This window comes from Rhea pennata, chromosome 8 (genome assembly GCF_028389875.1).
Source record: "Rhea pennata isolate bPtePen1 chromosome 8, bPtePen1.pri, whole genome shotgun sequence".
Classification (NCBI taxonomy): domain Eukaryota; kingdom Metazoa; phylum Chordata; class Aves; order Rheiformes; family Rheidae; genus Rhea; species Rhea pennata.
The window spans coordinates 16218250-16242228 of record NC_084670.1 but is presented as its reverse complement, the minus strand read 5'-3'; the positions used below and the strand labels follow the sequence as shown (position 1 = coordinate 16242228).

At 35.0% G+C, this 23979-nt stretch overlaps 1 protein-coding gene across 4 annotated transcripts in view; it reads left to right on the top strand.

Annotated features, from left to right (window-relative positions):
• Positions 1-23979, top strand: part of TTLL7 (tubulin tyrosine ligase like 7) — a 77155-nt gene that overhangs the window by 14883 nt on the left and 38293 nt on the right. For all 4 annotated transcript variants that reach the window (XR_009959140.1, XM_062581784.1, XM_062581785.1 and 1 more), the window contains 8 exons: positions 4695-4853; positions 5029-5160; positions 6802-6923; positions 7599-7666; positions 14139-14297; positions 16051-16267; positions 19133-19297; positions 19839-19997. Coding sequence is in view for 3 of the 4 variants with exons in the window: in XM_062581784.1 (XP_062437768.1) it covers positions 4829-4853; positions 5029-5160; positions 6802-6923; positions 7599-7666; positions 14139-14297; positions 16051-16267; positions 19133-19297; positions 19839-19997 (1047 nt within the window). In the remaining variant the exon portion in view is untranslated. The remainder of the gene's footprint in view (positions 1-4694; positions 4854-5028; positions 5161-6801; positions 6924-7598; positions 7667-14138; positions 14298-16050; positions 16268-19132; positions 19298-19838; positions 19998-23979) is intronic.

Genomic DNA, 23979 nt, shown 5'->3' with positions numbered 1-23979 from the left:
TTCTTACTGACAGACATTTTGCATACTTCGATGCTCCTCCAAATACCATAACTCTTCCTTTATGAACAGTAAAAGAAAAGTGGAAACTGGACTGAGATCTCCTACTTTGTTAGAGTTTTGTGTTATTTTGAACTTACTATTCTTTGAGCTATTCTTTGAACTTATTATTGAATTATTTTGATCAAGAGCTGATCTAGCTGCTTAGCACAAATGATTTTCTTTACTCCTCTAAGTCATTGAGTTCCTAAGTAGAATTCAGTTAAAAATTCTATCGACATTTTGGATGCAACATTTTCCTACATTTAAACAGGAGAAATGACTATTTTTTTTTTCCTTTGGAAAACTATCTGTGTGAAAATCTTACTTAGTATGTTTTGCAATGGCTCTTCCAGACTGCCATAAACTAATAAAATTAGAAAACCACACACTAGCATGTGCAGAGGTAGCAGATTATATTAGACCCAAAAAACCTGAAAGCAGAAAGTGTACCTGCATGTTTACGCAGTAACTTCTTTACCACACAGAAATGATGTTGACTAAGTGGAAGAGAGTGTAGCAGAAGTGCCCAGTCTTTTTTGCCTGAATGGACGATACAGCTTATTAGGTAGCCACTGAAAAGCTGACAGTAATACCAGTCCTCATTATCACCTTGCACTTCAAGTGCTTCCAATACATAGTACTAGCTTCTCTAGGGGAAATAAAAATTGAACCTGAATAAGCATGCTATCTGTGGAACGTTTCTGGGCACTGCTGATGGATATTGTAACAATTTATTGCAATACTGCCTTTGATTTATGTTTGGTTCTTATTTTCTGGGGAAGTCTGGATGTGAGGGAATATGTATTTTGTATTGTTTAATGACTGGGACAAGTGACCTGTCATAACAGGCCACAACCTGATGCAAGTAATAATTAGCTGACGGGCAGAGTAGTGCTACAAAGGTGTACTTAGGTCTCCTGTGGCAGCAAGAAGTAGCAACAGCTCTAAGCAGAACTTCCTAGAACTGGTAAGATAGTTGACAAAGAACTGGTTCAAAATCATAAATTGCTTTATTTATTTTTTTTTTTCGAAGATCTGTTTTCTGTTTTGAAGGAGTGTCTCTTCAGTGTTTCCTTTTTAGCATGAATTGTACAAAATATGCACCAATAGGTGAAAATTTCTTCTTAACATCAGATCCGGCTGTTCTTGCCACCATCCCCTGCCTTTAACTCAGATGCCCTTGCAGCCTCCAGCACGCTTTGGTACTACTTTTGCCCGCTTGCTTTTGCTGTACCTTGCTCAGCTTATTCCTTTAGATGGACACAAGCATCTACCTCTGTACCTGTCTGTGTACAATGATGTTCCCTCTCCAGGAAGACTACCCTACCTGTATTTTTTTTTCTTCTGCATGAAAAGAGGCATTGTGTCCAGTGTAACTCTCCTGCTGCTGCGCTCTCGCTTTTGCCAGGTGACTGTATGATAACATCTCGTCTTTCATTCTCCCTAGAACACTTCTACTCAAAGAGCTTATTTGTATAAAACTGTGTTAGTCTAAATAGACACACTCTTTTCTCCTTCATAAACATCTCTTCATTTATAGATTAACCATTTTCTTTCTACTGTCCTTGATTCAATACAGATGAGCAACAAACCTGAACTAAATTGTGTGTATCCTGATTTCAGGAGGGAAATGGTATACAGTAAAAATCACAATCGTTTTTTTGACTCTGTGTGTTCAGAGATTCCTGATAGCAGATTTGCCAAGGTTAAGCAAGCTCTGTCGCTCCCAGTTTGGAAATACAGTATTTTCATCCGTGCTATTTGAAGCCTTCCCTTAAAAACAGGTCTTCCGGGTAGGTTACTAGAGAGAGTAGTCTCGATGCTGTTGTAGCCAAGCACAGCTAATAGAGGTAATAATCTGAGATGATTCCTGCTGTAGAGAAGTTGAAAAGAGGAAATACACACGGAGGCTGATGGCTGCCAGGGTTTATAGAACTGCACTGTGGTGTCGCGGTGCCCTGTCTGTATGCAGCCATCTCCTTCCAGCTGCATCTCCCTCTGCACCCCCGCAAGAGCTCGTCTTTTACCCTCCGCAGAGATGCCCTCCTATCTCCCGCAGGGGATTTGCTCTCCCAGTTAGAGAACTGCTGACCTAAGCTCTAGGCTGAGAAACAGTTGCAGATTTACTGCAAGGACTGATCCTATGAAACATCTTCATTGGTAAAGTCTTCCCATGCATTTCCATAGCTCTCTAGTCCATCCAAATATCGTAATATATTATTTGTACTGCTGATAGTCTGCCCATCTGAAGGATCATTAACTGATCCAAAGTCATGGACATTTTATATATTGAGGAAAAACTGCAAGTCAGCAGCATAGTGTGGTTTTGAGGTGTGTGATCCAACTCGAAAATACAATGCATTGACTAATTTCTGGCAGATATTTTTCTACAAGCTGAATGAAAGCTCTGAGCTGCTTGGTTTTACTACCATTTTGTAGCATGTAAATCATGATGTATTAGTAAAGACTGGCATTTCTCATAAGGAAGCATTAATCTCCCTGACATTTTTCCAGATTGGTTAAAAGCTTTTAGCCAGCACAGCTAAAGAACAACTGCTAGGAATTTGGATATGTGCACATGAATCCTTAATTGGCCAACAGAAGTATTTAAGTATTATTTCCAGAAGCTAAAGATGTCTTATATGTGGGTGATACTCTTAGCTTGAGAAACAGGTAAGATACACTGTTCACTGAGACATTGTGTCCAGTATTGCTTTTCCTTAATAGTGCTTTTTTTAGGAGGGTGAATGCTTTACTTTCATATCTTTGTGTCTAATTTTAGTAGTGCAGAGGACAGTAGGATTTTCAGGCCACCTTCTCAAAGGGTGACATCCAGAGAATTCGAACTTCAGAATGATCGCCCAGTTTTAGTTTGATTTGGGGGATATTCTCTGGGAGTTCTGATACAGCAAAATGTTGTAAATAGGTTAAATAGGTGAAGGTGAGAGTTACTATTATTGTGTCAAATGTTTTATCTATGTATAGAAAAAATCTCCTATTCTTACTCCCTAAATAAATACACGGGATTGTGTTTCAGTGTGTATTTGTGTAACTCCGTTGAGTGGATGTGAGGGGAGTTGCTTTGTTTTAGTTCAAAGCAGAATTTGTACATTAACTACAGTCATAAAAGAATCACAATCTGTTATTTTTATCCTTTTGCATTAATTGACTTAAGGAAAAGTATGACCTTGTCCAGAATATGAGTAAAATATACTGTAATTTTTTCTCTCACAAGCACTCACATATATATGCACACACGATTTACAACTAGTGTTTTGGTAATTTTGCTAATTTGCATCTTGTTCAATCTTGTGACAAGCTGATTTTAGATCAGAGGTCATGCTATCACATGCAATTTACTTTGATTTGAGGAAAGAACTGTTACATATGACTAAAAACTGAAATGACAAATCAGAGGCTTTATATTGTTTAAATGTACTTTATTGTGTATTTTACAGTAATTTAATGGTGTATTTGTATATTTGATATTCAGGATTTACAATCCACATGCTAATTCAACTTTAGAACTCTGTATTTTGTCGTCATGCTTATTGTAGATTGAAGACAACTACAGCAAAAAAAAAAAAAAAAAAAAAACACCTCATCGTGCTGTATATAAAGTTATTTAAAATAATTTTTGGAAACACCATGAACAATAATGTAAACTAACCTAAAGCTGATGTAAAGAACTTTAGCCACACTTACAATATCAGAAAAGAAGTCAAAGCATTTTAAAATCTAAGTGACTTATACTGCATATAAGTTTCATAAGAAAATCCTAGGTTAGTTTGAGGCAGCCTGCCAAAAATTACCCCCTTTTTTTTTTCCCTGCAAGCTTGTTAATAACAGAATGCTGCATGTCTGAATCCAGTCTAGTGTTATATTTAGAACAGTGTTTTACTCCTGAGGGTTTCTTTAATCTTTTAGCCAGTTGTTCTTACGGGGTTAAGTGGGATTTTAAAAACATTTTAGCATGTGGGATTTCGCATCTTGCATTATATTTCTATATAGGAAAAAAAGTTGGAATTTTGTACCAGTAATATGGGCATGAAAAATAACATTTTATGTGAATACTTGCTTTAAAAGCTGACAATTCTAGATACTTGACAGCCTAATACATCTTTGAAATTATGTCAGTGGTGTCATGAAGTGATTCTTGAAAAATCAATTAAAAAACCCTCCAAAAATGAAAAAGTGAAAAAATGATCATTAAGGTAATTTCAATTGTTTCCCTTTTGATACCTTAGAATGTATACTATGCATGCATGTATGATTTTAAATTTTTATTTATGATTTAAAGTTACCATAAATTCAATGAGATTTTTGGAGAAAGTTTGAGACAATGATCTAATTCAATGTTAGATCTTTTCATCTCCAAATCTCCCACATGCAAATTAAAATAAGAAAGTGAGATAATATATTCTTATTCTGAAAATGTGTACTGCAAAGTGATTTTTCCTGGAAACAACATGATTGAATTGTAACAAACAAAGTTTCATATTTTCAATAACTTGATTAATCCTTTAAAAGAAGCATGACTTTTAACTTGCTAATAAAAATAGTTTCATATTTGCTTTTCTGCTGTTTAAATTTCTTCATAATCTCTCTGTAACAGTCTCTCTCTTATTTTTAATGCTGATATTTGTCTATTTCAGAATTAATATTTGCTACAACCAGAGATTAAAATGGTATGACTAGACCTTTAAATAATTTGGCTTCGATAGCCCCATCGTTTTCTGAGAACTTGGAACGGAATTTGGACTCTGCTTCCGTACCTTCCTAGATTATAATGCCATCCTTGCCTAATGAGGGAGGTATGAGAGTTATGTATTTTTAATATATCCTATTAATTATTTTAGTATACTTGTACCTCTAAATGTTTTTAACAGATTAGCTCAGATGTTGCTTTGTATTGTGGTGCTTTTTGTTCATTATTGTACATTATTTGAAGTATAATCATGTTGATTTTTACAACATTATATTTCAAAGATAACCATGGAACCAGTCGTCTGACTTTGAGTTCAGAACAACCTTATCAAAGCACAATTAAAAGAAAAGTCAGAAAGAAGAAGAAGAATGGAGTCATCACCGCAAATGTTGCGGGCACAAAATATGAAATTGGTAGGAAACTACATATTTTGGTTTTTATCATAATAGCCATTGACGTGAATGAATTACTAATTAATGGGGTGAATTAATGGATTCTGCAACAAGCTGACAATGAGTCATTTCCAAAGGATTTTCTTTTCTAAGAAGCCTTTGTTCTTTTTTGTAACATTTAGTTGATAGTTTTGCACACTGTGCATCTATTACTATCCATTTGTTACTCAAGAAAGGGCCATGAAATGCAAAAACTGAATCAAAGAAGCTTAAAAAAAAAGTCTTAAGGGTTGCATATGTTGAGGAGTATACCTAAAGATTTAGAAGATGAAAAATTTAAGTTAAATGTTAACTATAGGGATCCCTTATAGAGATTTTTCTTGATAAAATCTGCTTGTGTTTTTAAGTTGATGCTTAGGGCTACTATCACACTAAATTTGTAGTTTGTCTTTCTGTTGTAGAATAAAAAGCATACAAAACTAGAATAATATAATTTGGCTTCAGCGTTTTAAATAGCAGGCTTGTCGGAACAACATTATAATTCAAGCTTTTGGTGGAATATGGGAAGAGAATTTGGGAGGTGGGATCATTGCTGACTCTTGTTTAACAGTACACAATGACACTGAATATATGTTTCTGTGTTTCTATTCAGCCTGTAATTTGCATGATGAGTTTGTTCTGATAACTCCAAAAAAAAAAAAAAAAAAAAAAAAAAAAAAAAACCACAGCCAACTGTCTCAGTGTTAATGCTTTTCCTTCTCACTGGAATACTTATTCATGCCTGAAGAATAACACCTCCTTCAGCCTTATCTCCTTCCAACTCTGGAAATGGTTCAAGGATTTTTTCAGAGAAGTCAGAGCTAAGAATTATTTCTGAGACTTGCAATGGCATCTGTTCTGTATGGATTGATTAGATGGGAAGCAGTTCTAGGATTTCTCTCTGGCTCAAGTTTTGAGCCAGAAGTAGTGACAAATTTTCAAACTCTAAACATAGTATACTGAAATGGACCTTACTGACTTTACCAGGTGGGGAATATGTGAAAAGCCAGAGATACGGCCTCTCTGGGGAAAGGTATCAAACAAATTCACTATGCAAATAGCAGAAGGGATAGTTTAAGGTAGAAGAATAAATACTAGTTTTGTGAGTTCTTCAGAAAAGTCTTTTCTCCTTGAGCAGTGCCTCAACTTTTTCCAAACTTTTCTATTTCTTTTTCCGATTCTTCTCTTTTTGATGTTCACATAATGCGTGCACTTGCTCTTGCAACTACTGTACCTTAACTTGAGAAGGCTTCTTGTTTCCTGTCTGTAGTGAAACTTATATTCACCACATTTTTAAAATTAACTTCTATGATAGCTAAGATTAAATTGTAAAGCCATTGAGGTGCAAGTGGACTTTGACTAAATCATTGTGGAATGCCTAGATTCTCTTTACAGTTCGTATAAGTGGTTGCTCTGTGCTTCCAGCCTCAGTAAAAGGTCCTATAGTGACAGATCTGCAATAAGCCGATGGAAATACTACAAGAATAACAACTTTTTTACTAATGCTATTTTCTGACAAAGGCTTGAATATTGAAAATGTTCAAAATATATTCAATTTTTTAAAAAATAATAAATATCTTTTAAATATTTGGAATATTTCTAAACTATATAATTTTTTTGTAGTACGTGTAGTAATACGAGAAATGGGATTTGTGAAAACAGCTGATGAGGATGAAACAGCAAATCTTATTTGGAGTGATTGTGCTGTGCAACAAGAAAAGATTGCTGAGCTTCGGAACTACCAGGTAGAGTGGGAGATAGCATTCTGAATAGTCAGTAAACTGTTTCATGCTGAAACGTATGTCAGTCTTGGTCAGTTACATCTGTGTGGAAAGAAAGCACAAAACAAAGCAAAAACAACCTGACTGCAACAAAGCCAACTACGTGTTTTTAAATCCTATTTTCTTTTCCAGAGTTATTTGTTCATACTATTTGGAATCTGGTGTTTAAATATTTGAGGCTGTTCTCTCATGCTTTTGTCTGCTAGTTGGGTGTTGTGAATGCTCAGAGTTTGAAAGAAGATGCAAAATATCATTTTATAAGCTGCTCGTAAACTTTTAAGCAGTGAGTTAAGCAAAGCCTCTCTCCCTAGTCTTTGTGAATAAATAATTCCTTTTTTATCATTACTTTTTGACAGCATTCTTTGTTCCTAAATAACTTTTTGAATAAAAGAATGATAGATCCTCCTTTCATATAAAGTGAAATCAGTGGAGGTATTCAGGTGAAAATCTGTTGTAGAACACAATTTATAGTATCTTTAGAGGATACCCAGCTTAACATAAGATATTCTCTTGGATGATTTATATATAGTATTAACTATGTGTGTATATGTAGTTGAATGTTTTAAGGGATTGCTTGTAATAGCTGTGACAGGAATACTAAAAAGTTCAACTTCCTTTCATTTTTCTCTCCTACTTCAGAGAATCAACCATTTTCCAGGAATGGGAGAGATCTGCAGAAAGGATTTCCTGGCAAGAAACATGACTAAGTAATCTTTTTCTTTTACTATTAAGAAGTTCTTCAGGAATGTTATTTAATGCAATACTACTTTACCATTTGTGCAGTTTGTTTATTTTTACTGAGAGGCTGTAATAAAACCAAGGATAATTTCCAAGGTTCCTTAATAACTGGCTTTGGTCTTGGATCTGTAGCATTTGAATGGACTATTGTATCTCTTCTGTTGACTTCAGTGGAAAATAATTTGAGTTCAATTCTCTTTCTACATACTGCAGTAATTCCAAATAGGACCTTAAATTATTAGATAATACACATAATACATTATACACCCAGGCATATATCCTGTAATGATGGAACAGGAGAAATGACTAATACCTGAGTGGATATTACCTGTTTAAAGTAATTAGTGAGTATATTTTTGTATATATCAAATGCAAAAGTGTGAAATGTCTTACTGTTTATAGAAGAGTCAGACTCATTTGTCTCAGTAAATTCTCCTGACTCCAGTGAAATAACTGGGTTCTGAGGAACTATATTACCAACAATCTGTGAGTAAGACCTGTAAGAAAACAATGCTAAATAGTGATTCACCTGCCTAGTAATAAGTAAGAGTTTAGGGAGAAATCTATGTGAATATTTTGATTCTTCCAACCTAAGTTGCTCCAAATAGCAATTAAAAATAAGTTAATGTTTTGGCCTAAATCTAACTTATACTACAGCATTACCAAAACAATTTTTTTTTCATATAGTTAGTGTGATATCTCTTCTCTCTCTCGTTCTCCCTTTTGTAAATGCTAAATATACTATGTAGAATGTATACAGATATTCTGATGCAAATATTATTTGCATTGCTATGTTGCTCATATGTCCTACTTGTGGTCCAAAACCCCATTGCATCAATAAATACTATACAGGCACTTCTCACTGCCCCTTCCAGAACAAAACTAAGTAAAAACATAGAGATAATACCTGGATGCAAACAGCTATTTGGAGATATCCTGGAAACAATGGAACAATATTGGTCAGCATGGTAAGCAATGGTATCATTGTATATTGCTACAGTTCTATAATGGTTAAGCTTTTTGCCTATTTTCTTTTTTTGAAATGTTATCATGCTCACATTATATTCAAATATAGTCTGATATCTCTCCTTCAACCTGCTGAATTCTTAGTTTGGGACACATTCTGAAGGTACTGAATATGGGAATTGCACGTATTATGCATAAACTGGAATGATTTCTCTGATACAATAACTATGGGTCAAATATGTGTTATGAGCTCACTTTATCAGTAAATACACTGAAGTTTTATCAGTCTGTTTTTTCATAATATTGGTCTCACAATTCAATACTTGATATTTGTAATTTTTTAAAAAAGTGATATACTTCAAGACAGCTTGTGGAATAGATATGTATGTAAAAAGTCAGTTATATGTAGTTGGAAAGACGTGGACTAGAGGATTTTGTTCTGCATAGCTGCTGTTCTGGCTTAATATTTATTTGAACAGGATAGCTTAGAAACTAATCCTGTTCTCCTGCTTTGCTGCGTACAGTCTTTTCTATTTACTTTTTTCCTTATTTACAGCGTATACTGCTCTTTTTGGATCAACCCACATTTGAACTATGCTAGTTTTCCTTGAGAGAGTGCTGGATTGTTTGTGACTTTTTTTTTAAAAAAAATCTTTTTTATTTCTCTTAGCTCCTTTAGAAACGATTGCATTTTCAGTATTATCAAGTACAGCTCTTGGGTTTTGATGAAGCAATGAAACATCAGGACAACCAAGAACAGAGTTCTTCATTTTTTTCAAAGAGAGGCTGCAAATGTCCAGAAGTTACTTATTTATCTCTACATTCATTCATTTGGAGAAGTAGACAAACAACATAAAGTGGCAAGGAAAGGATTTAGAATAAAATTTTATTCATAGAATGATATATAATTTAAGACTGAAAGAGCTGCATGTAGGAGACATTTGCATATTTAGCACTGTTGTGCACGGTAGCATATTGTGCCAGTTGCATTGGTTATAAACAGAGAGAAGGAGATGACTAGAAATCAAGATGCAGAGGTGCACAAGGAATTTGTTAAGAGATTTCTTTACAAAGGTCTCACAGATGTGATGATAAAGGTATGAACAATTATACTCCTTGGGCCATTCTGAGGAGATATTCCTGTGCAGGATCTGCTGTAAATTCCTATTTCAAAGTTTGAAACTGAACATCAGCACTTAATACCTTCAGTTTGTCTGTCAATAAAGAGTATAGTGCTAAATAACATTCGCCACACAGCAGTCATCATGAGATCTAATTAATGAGCCTTATTAGCCGAGTGCCCCAGGAAGATTTGATGTGCTGAGATAAAATGCCCTCTCAGTAAACAAAAAATTTAATAATGACTTTTGTAATAGAAAACTAGAGCTTATTGACCTTTATTGGCAAGTTTCAAAGCGTTATTTTAATCACGTACTGTATTCAAGTAACTGTGATCAGTTTACTTCAACAGTTATAGGATTGTGATTAAAATAAGTGCAGTCTACAGTATAGTTCTGTACGTTCAGTTAAAAATTATTTTTAACATGTATAAATTAAATCATTGCTCTAATGACAGGAAAATAATAAGAGTAGACTGCTGATATTGACTCTTACAGAAGGCTGTGGTTTGTGGATCATTGAGAGTTTAAATGTTCATGAAACAACTACTGAAAATTGATGGAGTGGACCAATGTATATTCTTCATTTTCTTTTACTTCTTCCCTGTCATCATACTGGTCCCACTTTTTTTATTTTGTGCAAGCTGTTGAGAATGGGGTGGAAGAGTGAAACCCCCTGCATCTGAGAGGTAAATGCTATTCAGGAGGAACTGCTCTTCAGGAGAAAGTGGAAGTGCTGTTACAGGCCAACATTCAGGCCTTTCCCAGTTGGAGGACTCTATGGCCCTTACATGCAGAAGGGTGGAAAGGAGCAGTATAACATATAGCATGTGAGAAGAGAACCAAACAGAAAATGTAGGGACACAGAGTAACTGAACAGAGAGAAGCAGGAATGTAGCTGGGAACAAAAGGAGGCATGAGCATCACTTCTGAAAGGGAATAGTCAACATACTGAGAAAAACAAAATTAAGTGGTAGTGTAGGGTTAACTGGATTTTGATTTCTAGTGAGTGGTCTCTTAGAGATCCTCCTAATGTGAGCGAAAGTTGTGGATGCAGTTAGTGGGTGAGAAGGCATACAGGATGAATGGGAAAGAGAACATGAACATGGATAGTCTTTTATGCATGACCTTTATTGCTTATATTTAAAAGCTTTGTGGACTGATCATGGTTCAAGAATTGTTCTCTTCTACACCTCCCCACTAACCTCCTTTCATACCTGAAAAGTCAGAAGAACTTGAAACATAGGCAGTGAACCCATGTTATTAGATTGACAAGTTTGTCTTCAGTAATTCATGTTTTGTTCAAAACATTTGATTCTTTTGCACAGAAAGTACTCAGACAAGTGTGCTTATCAGAGACAAGAGCACAGTCTGACTGCATTCTTGAGTTAGAATAGCACTCAAAGGAACAATAACTCCTTGTTTAATTCTCAGACCTCTTGGTAAGGACTGCAGAGGCAACAGGATATAGCAGCACAGTAAAGAAGTGGTTAAACATAGTAGTGGGTAACAGATGTGTTGGAAAATAAGGTTTTTGTAATGGAATAGGTCTTGATTCAGCAAGCTGCTTGATGATCCTAAACCATTTTCTGAAGAGGGCCAGACAGGGAAAGAACAACACTGAATTCTTTTAATAAAAGTTTTAGTGAGTATCAGAATTTGTAAACGATAAGAAGTGTTCAGCTTCATACTATTAAGTGTTCATAGTTTATTCAGTTATGTGTAAGATACAAAAAAACATATAGTATTGATGTATTTAGAATTTTAAAATAACATTAATATATGTATAATACCATGAAATTATTCATTGAGTAGGGAATATAAGTACTGAAATCTGTAAATGAGGTAAATGTCAAGTTGCTGTCATGTATCACACTTCAGGATGTATATACAAGTAATTTGGATAGGGATGTAAACTCTAACACAATCTCTTATTGTGTAAAAATAGAGCAAGTTCTGGCTAAATACGCTATTCAATTAGCAAGGTAGTAATATATAGTGGGTAGAGGATGGTTTAGAAATATGCATGAATGATGAATTATAATACCTATTTTTTTTTAACTTATGTGAATATTTAATTGTTTGCATCAAACCATATCTCAGTGAAGCTGTAGAAGCGCTGAACCTCATGCAGTTCTTCAAAACTACTGTAGCTATTGTAGTTTATGACAGAGTGTTTGCTAGATAGTTAGCTAAACGGTTTGGTAACAGTATATCTATTATACCACTAATCTTGGCTACATTCCTAGTCCTACCAGATGTGGTTGGCAGTTCTGTAATTTCTGTTAGCATCTAAGCCACTTAAAGAAAAACTAGCTTATTGCTGCATGAGGAGTTTGTATAGGCTCACAGTAGAAATAAAATTTAAAATAAAATTGTCTCTTTTGAATTTAAGTTACCCTGATACTATTAGTTTCCATTAGAAGACTAGAAGTGTACCTAAATCTGCAATGAAATAAAAGCTGTTAAAATTCATCAGAGTGGTATTTTTTTAAATCAAAGTTTGGGCACCTTGCTATGTCAGATCCTTTCTTTTTTTTAAAAAAAAAAGAAAAATACTTTCGTTCATGTTCTGTTGGCCTGTGGATATTTGTATTTTAGATGTGTCCATGCTGTGTGTTAGAGTAGTATCAAGTTACTGAAACTAACTTTATAGAAGCTACTCTGAGTTCTCTGAGAATCAGGCTAAATGCATTAGTGTTGAATTTAATGAGGAGTCATTTATTGTGCTGTGATCTATGGGATACTAGTCCACACTGTAGCAGCAAATCAACATTGCCTCTGTAGCTTGGCTCTTACTCAAGCTATCTTATTTAAAACTAACTTGAGTGTACCCAGCCAGAAATGCTTGCTATCTGCCAGAGGTACAGCTTGCTGCTGCTTTGAGTAATGGAAACTTCTGCTAACAGTGGTCATTGGATTCTGTGGTGTTCTGCCTCTTTTATTCCTCTTTGCTGTATTCAGGCCACAAGCTTGTTGCTTGGTATGCTTGCCACCTCAGCTCCCCCACCTATTAAAGCTGGGAGATCAGGACCTTGTTGTGTCATAGAATCCTAGAATCAGTCAGGTTGGAAGGGACCTCTGGAGATCATCTAGTCCAGCCCCCCTGCTCAGCAGGGTCACCTAGGGTGAGCATGTTAGACAGCGTTGCATCCAGGCTGGCCTTGAATATCTCCAGAGAAGGAGACTCCACGACCTCTCTGGGCAGCCTGTGCCAGTGCTCCATCACTCTCACAGTGAAGAAATTACTCCTTCAATGAAGTTTAGTTTAAGATGTCTTAACCTTATTTTTGTTTCAGTTAGTATTTCTATTTTTTTTGTTGTATTGTCTTGCATTTCTTTACATTCTTTTGACTGAATAAGGTGTTCAGGGAATCTTAGTCACAATATGTTGGTACCAAGCATCAGTCCAAACTAGCATGCATTGCTCTAGTTTGGAGAGGTGCCTGTGCATTTGCTTGGCCTATGTCAAGGTCAATTTGCAACATTTCTGTACTTTTGAAATATCTTCAAAGACCAGAAATGAACAAAAAATCTTTCTTGAATTACTTCCACTTTCTTTTAAGATCAGTCTTTGTTACTAGTATTTTTTATACCCACGAAGAAACCCTACATCCTCTTTTTAGGTTGGTCCCTATTTACATTTAATCTTTGTTTGCCAGAGACTTTAATTTGGCTTTTGGGCCTTTCCAACCCAAAAGGGGCATGTTTTTTTCTTTTTTTTTTAACTAATATTAGAGATTCGTTTTGTGATCTGGAACAAAATTAGCTTTCTCCCTTCCTCTTCAGTTTGACCCGTGAAGTGAGATGCTTTTTTTTCTTTAATTTTTGAAGTATTCTGGCATTATATTCAGGATCTCCCTCCAAACAAAAATAGCTCTGCTGAGGATCCAAAAAAACGTGCAACTCCTAAAATCTATACCAATACAAAAATTAAAACATGTGCCAAAATACTACTTAAAAAAAAAAAAATACAGAGAACGAGCTTCTGTTAGGAAGGGAAAGATTTGCAAACACATGGTCTGTTTCTTATTTCTAAGAATAGGAATATCATTAAATCATCTGACTAACTGAACAAAAGTTGTAACAGAATTGAGATGGATGTGAATAAAATAGAAAGATAATAAGATACGATAATAAGTGATAATGCATTAAATAGCTTTTGTTGTTCTTCAAGTAGGCATATGAGTACATTGTAGAGAACTAACTATTCTTAACTAATCATAGATGTTTGCTTTCCTGTTACACTACTTTGCTAGTAAAATCTCCTTGTCAGATTTTATAAATGCTGTTTAATCTTGAGGACTAATACGTGAAAATAGCTTAAAGATTTCAACTCTATTACACTTTCTTGCAGAATGATCAAATGTCAGCCTCAGGAGTACAGTTTTATTCCTCGAACATGGATCTTCCCTGCAGAATATACACAGTTTCAGAACTATGTAAAAGAACTGAAGAAGAAACGTAGACAGAAAACTTTCATAGTCAAACCAGCTAATGGTGCAATGGGGCATGGGTAAGTTGCATATTAACTTCAGTCTTCCTACCTGCAAATGGTGAAATCTTAAAACCCCCCAAAAGGAAATAAAGAAAACCAAACAAATGATTACAGATTTTGAGATTAAAACAGCCTTTTTTTTTTTTTTTTTTTTTTTTTTTTTTTTTTTTTAAATCCAGTGCTATTTACAATACTGTGAGGAAGGGAACAGTGTGTTAGTAAGAAGTTTGTAGCTGTAGAAGTTAAAAGTTATATGATCAGTATAAGAAAGCTTATGTATTGGACAAATGCTGAAATATAAAGTTAAATAGAAGTGGTAATTTAGTGTTCTAAATGTGGCATAATTAGAGGGCACTTTTACTTACAAGACTCAAATAAGTTTTAAGATCAGGTTTATTTTTATTTCAAAACTATCTAAACGATGTATGTATTAATCTGTTGTGCTTAGACTTATGAGGTGAGATTGTTTAGGCATAAATGGCAGGGTTTTGGTAGCTATGGGCTGTGGGGGTGCCCTGCATGGGAAGGAGCTCAGGAACTGTCCTGTGCTTGTTCCAGCCAGCTCAGAAACCAATCCAAACATGCCATTGCATGCCAAAACTGCAGATCACACATTTAAGAAAGAGCAAGGGCTGTGAAATGGAGTAAAAAAAAAAAAAAAAGAGGAGGCAAATGACAAGGAGATGCTGTTGGGGACATGGCTGGAGATGTGCTTTTGGAAGGAGGTGACCTATGCTGGAGCAGGGATGGTCCCTTAGGAACTGCATCCTGCAGCTGAATTGAGACTATTTTGCCCAAGACAGAGATACATGGGGAATTGCATTGCAATTTCATTCTTAGCTCTCTATTCTCTTAGACTTAGGTTTTTAAGTTTTGCTATTTTTATTGCTTTTCACATCGATTTGGATTATACATTATAGTCAAGCTCTATCTTGGTTATGAAAAACATACCAGAATTACACTAAAAGTATTTCTTCATTTTATTGTCCTGTTGATAAAAACATAGATAAGCTGAAAAGATAGCAGTATATTTCAGAGAAATGTCTCAGAAGTACTTCAGAATACAGGTATTCAGCACCAGAACATTAAAATGTATTGTAAAAGAGTAAAAGATAGAATTAAGGTAACAAAGCTATGAGAATTCAAGATTTGAGTTACTATTGATACACTGAAAAATATTAGCTATTGCAATTATTTGAAAGCCTCTGTATTTTAGGACTGCCAGTTTACACTCTCCATATAAATGATTTTTCATTCTGATGTGGGTAAACTGGAATACAGAAATACTGAGCCTAATCCTACCATCCATATTCATGCCAATTGATATCTTGCTCTGCAAATGGTATCACTATGTCAGGTTACTCCTAAAATTCTTTGAAATCTGTACCTCAGGCAGAAGTTATGACAGAGGGAGCAGAAGCCTATTTTTAGAGCTGCCCGGGAAAGACTAATGGCAGAAGCTAGAGACTGATCATTCTGCCAAGTGACTTCTAACTGCAGAAGGAATGCATTATTACAAATTGTTGAATCAGGGGAAGTAGGAAGTTATTTTCAAATGGCTCATTGCTTTCACTCATCCAGTGAAGTATCATGAAGGACAGGAAAATAAAAGCCACATAAGTGAATGGTACTTTTTTCTCAACCCTGCAAATCAGATACATGTTTCTTTCTTGCCATAGACTTTTGCCTACCTGGTTGTGTGACCATGAAAATGTACTTCAGAGTTATGTCTAAGTTTCCTGTTTTTAAATTAACCTTTGTTTTTAACCAGAATCTCTTTAATAAGAAATGGAGAAAAATTACAAGCCCAGGATCACTTGATTGTCCAGGAATATCTTGACAAGCCCTTTCTTATGGAAGGCTACAAGTTTGATTTACGCATATATATTCTTGTAACCTCCTGTGATCCATTAAAAATATTTTTATATCATGATGGACTTGTGAGAATGGGCACAGAGAAGTATCATCCACCCAGTGATTCAAATTTGGTAAGTTGATGTTCGTTCTGATTTATGCTTGTGTGTGTAGAATTTTACCAGAGTAGTATTTGGAGGAGGAAAAAAAAGATAAGTATGTGACATGAAATTTAATTTGATATTTGTATGGCAGAACTTTTTCATTGTTACTAAAGAGGAAAAAATCAAAATGACAGATGTTGCACTCTTTTTTTCCTGTCAAAATTGCAATTGTAGCCTCATTTATGTGTTCAAATTTTATGACTTTTATATATGTATGCTAAAGAGTTTAAAAATTCCCTAAAAGCAAGCAAAAGAAATCAATTTTTAATATTCAAAACCTGAACAAAGAAAAAGAGAATTGCTTCAAGAACAATTATATTGCTTTCATAGTTATTTAAGACTGAAATTTTTTGGAGAAGGAAAAAAAGTGAGCTTTTCTCCTGCAAGATCATTATTTAACATCCCTGAAGTTTAGGGCTTCTACTGAGGGACTTGCAGTGTGTCTGCCATTGTGTTGGAAACCTATGCAGAAAACAAAGATACAAGAGCTAGTATCTGAGCGATCACCACAATCCTTGAAAGTGAAGGAATCTACTGTAGGTGGTGTTTGTCAGTGACTGCTTCAGTGTGGAAAGGAGTATGGAATTACATCATCTATTCATGATGTATTCTCAACTATTTAAAATTTTAGCATTTATAAAGCAGGCAGCCTGTGGACTTGCAGAGAACCAGCAAATGGTAAGGGGCATGCTAATGTTTTTGCACTTTTTAATCCTTCTGTTTACTGTACAGTATCCTTCTGGACTGAGAAGTGTAATCACTCTTGTTCTGACCCAGAACAAAATAAGAATGGTTATTAATAAAGAAGTAAATGTGAAGCATCCAAACACCAGTAGATTTGAGTTTCTTGTATCTCACTCTTGTACGCTGTTGCTACTGTATCTTTCTTTATGCAACTGCATATATTTTTAGAGCTACTTCAGCATAATTGTACAATAGGCAATGCAGAGACATTTTTCCCTACTTATCATTTAACATTGTGTGTGTCTCTTACTGCTCTTTTGAAGAATGCAGGTGTAATTTTGAAGCCAGAGGAAATTGTCCTTTGCAGTATAGGATTGCAGTGAGACAAGCATAAGCCACAACTGTATTTACAATATTTGTTTCCAGCCTTTAAGACTTTCCACAGGCATCCTCTATTCAATCAACCACAGCTCTTGCAGAGTATAGAATTTTGCTTGGGGATTTAATGAAAATGTTTGTTTTCAATATTAGCTATTTATCTTCTGATATTCCCTCTTGAGACTATCACTTGCGTGTTACTGTTTTCAGACATTTAGGTATTGGTTGCGTGCTTCCTTATTTACTATTGCATAAGGATATTTGGCCCTTGCTATGATTAGTATTCATTAGTAAGTATAGCTGCCTTATCTTTTCAGTATGATTATCAAAGTTGTATTTGGAATAGTTTGCTATTAATATTTTTTATTGTTAGTACTAACAGTATTAGCAGCACTGAAATATGCTGTGAGTGGATAAACAGTACAGCAGACCTGGCAGTTTTCTTTATGTTCTCATAACTGTTCATGTAGTAATTAATCTGTAGAAGTAAATAATCTGGTTTATCATTGATGACATTGTTCCATGCTGACATTGTTCCAAGTAACTTGGAACAAAAGATTAGTTCATATGTTTAACAAATGTCCAAAAACACATTTGTTTTTTGTAGTTTGAAAAATAATTACCTTTATCTGAGAACCTGAATTTCATGGAAAGATGATATTTATAACTACTCAAAACTATAAAAGCAGTAATCAGAAGCCATGGAAGAAATTCATTACTTGTAGCACTAATACAATATATTGTTAACTAGCCTGTGATTAAGTTGTTCAGTTCTGTTAATTTCAATAAGTTTTTTTTTTAAACAAAAGTAAGTGTAGTGAGATCAGTGGCAGCAGAAGGCTTGTGTTATCTATTGGCTATCTCATCAAAAAGGAACTAGAATAGAAAATGTGTGGTTTTATCAACTAGCACTGAAGTAAGGAGTGAAGTATGGCAAATAACTGTCACTATGATAAGGAGAATCATTTTGGCAGTGTAGATGGAAAGCTGGATTAACACCTGCACTGGAAGCTATGTAAATTTGTAAATGCATTGGCCTTGGAAAGGCCCTTTATTTTAATCTGTTGTACATAGTATACTAGATGAGTTAAAATGCAGCTGATAACATGAATCAATTGCTGCTTATGTTTTGTTTTGTAAAGGAACCATAGCACGCACTCATTTATGTAATGAATAAGATGTATGGCTATCAGCCATTCAAAAATGTGCAATTCTGGCAGATATGAATATGGTGGAAAAATTCGTAAGTAAAAGATATTTTAAAGTTCACTATTGGGAGAACATTTCTCATAAGTAAACTACAGGAAAAACTGAAATTGGAGATTTTCTTTGAAATGGATGCCAGAGATTTTAAAGTATTTTTAAAGTAGCACTTTAATCTACAGTTCTACAAGCATCTTCATTGTTTTCTTCTAGTGAAATGTAACCGTTCTGTAGGTTATGATAGTTATTCTTCACATTGTTGTTGTTTGTGTATAGACATGTAAAAAATGGCAAATGTATTCTAATGCTTAAACAGATGTTGAGTAGTAGATCCATTGACTACAACTGGCTTAAACATGAGCACAAGTCTTATGCTCTATCAAGGCCAGAATATTCAGTGCATAAAATCTCAAAGAAGCAGAAGTACTAAGTCTGTGCATAATTTATTTGCAAAATGTGGACTGTTTGACTAAGTAATCAATGATCTAGTGTGTGTTTTTCCTGAACTGACCATTCTTGAACTGTATTTAAGTTTTTTTTTTTTTTAATGTCTTTTCTGCCTGTTTTTAGAGCCAGTTGTATATGCATCTGACTAACTACTCTGTCAATAAACATAACGAACATTTTGAACGGGATGAAACAGAAGACAAAGGAAGTAAACGATCCATAAAATGGTTTACTGAGTTTCTTGAAACAAATAACCTTGATGTCTCCAAATTCTGGAATGATATTTCAGTAAGATAAAACTAATACACATTTCTTTATATTGTGTGTATATGTTTAGGAAACTAAGAGCTTCTGCCATCCATTTTGCTTGGAATCTAGTAAAATTTTTGAAACTTTATTAATCTAAAATTCTTAGCAATGTGCACCACAAAGCGGGTAATGTAAAAGATGAGGATGATGATTATACAAATGGTGATTATATTTTTTAAAAGGATAGATTCTGAGTTTGATTATAAAGCTAGTTATTAAACTATTTCTGTCTGAGACACAAAAGGCCTTTCGGTTATTCACTTTAATATTATGCAAGGAAACAGTTCTATTTAAATTAGTAGAGACTTTTCTAGGGCTTAAAGTGAATTTTGTATCTGAGTATAACTATATACTGTAGCTATATATAAAATATATCTATCTGTTATGCAATAGGAATAGTTTGTTTATTATAAACCATCTATTTATTTATTTATTTTTGCATTTAATTAAAGTAATAAAATTATTTTAATATATCCTGGTATTGTCTGTCCTGATAACATTTTCTGAAAAATCCCTACAGGAGTTAGTAGTGAAGACTCTCATAGTTGCAGAGCCACATGTTCTTCATGCTTATCGCATGTGCAGGCCTGGGCAAGCACCAGGAAGTGAAAGTGTCTGCTTTGAAGTCCTTGGATTTGATATTCTGCTGGACAGAAAACTAAAACCATGGCTTTTGGAGGTAAACAGCTTTCAAAGAATGTAGATTAAGTTTTAATGGTTAAGTTAAACAAGCCTTAGCTGAATCTGTATCTAAATTAGAAAACTGCTAAAGAAAATCTGCCTTGCAGGAAGTACTGCTGTTAATTAGATAGAAGGCACTTTTTCTTAAGTATATGGAAACTTGGCCTTGCAGTGACTTTTGAGATTGGGGTAAAGGTAGTTATTTTCCTGGAGAGACATTGCATTTCACGTTTTGTGAAATTGAGGTTTTGTCCAATTTAAGTTTAAAGCAACACTTTTAATGAGAAATACGATGTTATTCTGGGTGTTCCAAATGCATTCTCACTGAAGGACGTTTTTTACAGAAATTGGATATTATTTAACTTTACTCCTTCAGTATGGTTCTGTGTATGACTCTGGCAACTTTTGTTAATTTATTGTCCGTATTTCGTGTTTTAAATATATGTTCTGTGGCTTTTAAAAACAGTCATATAAACAGGAAACTAACTTGGTATATGTGAAGTGCTGTCAAACAATCAGCATGAATGGATTTAAAGAAATGTTTCTCTTCTGGTATGTTAATGGACTAGTAGCTTAAGTGGTACTTGTACAGCTTTTCACTGAGGGATGTTTGAGGTCTGTTTACTGTGTGTCTTTAATTACACTATTAATATATAGGTGGATCTCACTTGTCTCTTTTAGATGGTCTTATCATTTTGTTAACTGTACAGCTGAAGAAAAAATGCAAAGTATATTAAAAATCTAGTTATTGACAATAAATCATGAATATGATTTGGCTATTGATGAGCAAGATGTACACAATTAATTTACTGAATTACAACCTTGTTCTCAGGCTGTTTATACTGTCAACAGTCGTTTTGTCCCTCTTATTTCTCTCGGGGATTCAGTATAATTTTAATTAGAAAGCTATTAAGTTCCCTCACTGTCTGCCATGCAGACTTAAGCGTATTTGCTAGCTTTTATATACAAGCCAAAAACAACACGTGGCATGAACTTAATCTGCACTTTACAAAAGCAACGTCTGTTTATCATCACTGGACTTAACTACATCTACATTTCCTCCCTTTGTCAAGCAAAGCCTAATATCTCTTTGATTTAGCTTTCAGATTAAGATTTATAGGATCGGGGGCAGGTTTAGCTGAGATGTTTAGAGCATGGTGCTGCTAATGCCAAGGTCATGGGTTCAGTCCCCGTATGGGCTATGCTAAGGGTTGGACTAGATGATCTCCAGAGGCCCCTTCCAACCTTACCATTCTGTGATACCCTATGGTATCTTTAGCTTGCTTGTAGGTGTCTGTAGTTTAAGTAGCCTGAGGTTGGTCTGTCTGCACATTTCATCTGGTCTTGTGGCAAATGACATCAAGGTGGTGTTTGTCATTCGCAAGAGTGCGGTCAAATCCAGTTTAGAGTGTCAGTGCAGGATTATCAGGGAAAACTGTGGTGAATTATTTATGAAGAACACTCATCTACCTTCTCAGATGTTTGCATGTAATACAGAAATTTTAGCATTTTTAGTTTACCGTTTATGATAAAGGGTCTCAGACTACAATTGTACTCTTCCCAGGTTCCATGTCTGTGTGGGAGGGATCTGGTAACAATATAGTAAATGCTGCTGTGGTACTTCGGGTTGTTGAAGAATATTACTTTAGGCCTTGAAGAGCTGTGTAGTTTATTTTTTATTATTTTCTCTTCTGCTTTCAGTGATAGAGGTACTTTTGAACTTAATTTGTCATACATTGGACTCAATTAATAGAAAATTCCAACTTTGAAACTTACTTCCTACTCTTATCCACAACTGTTTATTGTGCTTTTTTATCTCTTTGCAGCACTCTTAGAACGAACATACAAACATGCTCTATACACACACTTTATATATGTGTGTGTATTTATATTAAAAATAAAAGATTATGTGTGTGTGTGTGTGTGTGTATATATATATATATATATATGTACATGTATATACATTTTCCTGAAACAGTTCTGGCTCCTTCCCAGCTTCCCACTGTCACCTCTTCCCCCATGTCCTCTTGGCAAAGCCCCACCTCGCAGAGGTAATGAGTACTGATCACGAGGCCCTGACTGTTCTCAGTGTTATGGGAATATTGCCAAAATTGGATTAGGGTGGTAAATTTAGTTTTATAGTTCCATAGCTCACTGAGCTTTTCTGTTATAAAAATAGTTTGATCAAATATTATAGGAAATAAATTGTGCCATGTTATAATGACTGTTGTTTCCTGAGATGCCTTTTCCTTATATTCCCTGTTATGTGATGTAGCTCTCCTGCTCCTTGGTGCTGCCAAACTTCCCGAACCTTCTAGCAAGGCACTGGCTCTGGGAAAGGCGCGATTGCCACCTTGTGGCACCAAATGTGGCGGCAAGCGTCTGTGCTGTCCCGGCAACCTTGATCCTTTCTGAGTAGCAACTGGTACATAGATCTTTGTTCTGTTCCTAGGAAATCCAGTTCTTATTTTTTGACCCAAACCTCCAAGCTGGCTATTTTACATAAATAGTGGAGTCATTCAGTTGAAATTCTTGGATTGACTCCAGCCTTATTCAGCCTCATTGTATCCAGTTGAGATCACAAAGTCCTTGAGAAAAAGGTCATCTTTTAATAATGTAGCCGTTGTTCTTCCTCCTCCTAAACTAAGCTCACACTGCCTGTTTCTGGGAGTTGGATTCACAAAGCCGCAAGCGTAGGGTACCAGACCATGCTTCCCTTGTGATTTATGTGGGTGAGAGAAACCCACAAAATTATTATGATTCAGTCTAATTAAAGTATTAGCAAAATCTAATCAAAAAAATTATTTTAATTCTAGTTACAGTGATGATAACACCTATAGTTCAAAGTATGCAATTACTGCTAATTCCTATTACTAAAGTCGTTAAAAGTTGTACGCACAAGCTTTCTGGTACCTGTCCCATTTTCTCGTGTCCTGCTTGTCCATCTTCTGTCCCTGGGATCCAAAGGCCAGCAAGGGGGAGCAGAGAGCTACCTCTTGTTGAAAACAAGTGAGAGTTCATGGCAAGTGGTCATCTTCACTGGGAAGGATACTGTGCTGCTGCTTTCTTCCTTTTTGTTCTTGCTTCCGCTTAATATCATTTTTATATATTTACTAACACAAGCTTACTGGCTCCACTGACACTACTGGCTTTTTCTTTACCTACTAACAATTCTACATTGGCTTTAAGTATTACTATAGATGGTATATTTTACATTTGCAGCATTCTGGTTTGTGTTTTCTTTTTTTATCCCTAAAACTAGTTTTACCCAGTACCCTACTCCTGTACTGAGCTGTAGTTGGTCGCTGTGATTTGTGTTTAGATCTTGAAGTCTTATCCTTATTCTTAGGTCACTGAATTCTTACAAAAAAAAAATGGTTAGGAGCTGTCTCCTAACAGATACAATGCTTTGGTAACTAATTGTTATTAATATCTATTATGACAGTATTGCTGCTGTGCTATCAAGATTGCTTTACAGTGCTCATGTCTTAGAGTAGTGAGCAATCATATTTCTTGTTTGCAAATAAGGGATAGCCACATTAAAAAAAAAAAAAAAAAAAAAGGGACAGCATCTTCTCTTAAAGGATATTTTAGGGAAAACAACTTTCTTAACATAATGTCTTCTCTGAGAATTATTGAGATTTCTCACTCATGGTCACATTTCACAAAAGAAGGCACTTTGTTCCCTATATCCAGTATTTAACCCATTTTATGGGTAAAATGATGTGCAGATACCGAAAGGCAGATATCTGCACAGATATATGCTGATATTCATATGGGTTATTATATTTACATCTCTCGTACTAGTCTACTTAGACTAGAGCCTTGCGGAAATACTTTTCAACTGTATCTTGCTGCATTTCACTGGCATTTGAAGTATTTCTGTGATACTGTTGTTCATAAAGCTGTTGCATAAATGTGATCTTGTTTGGGATCAAGTTTTTCAGCTCTATCAGCAACATGTTTTGTGGAAAGTGAAC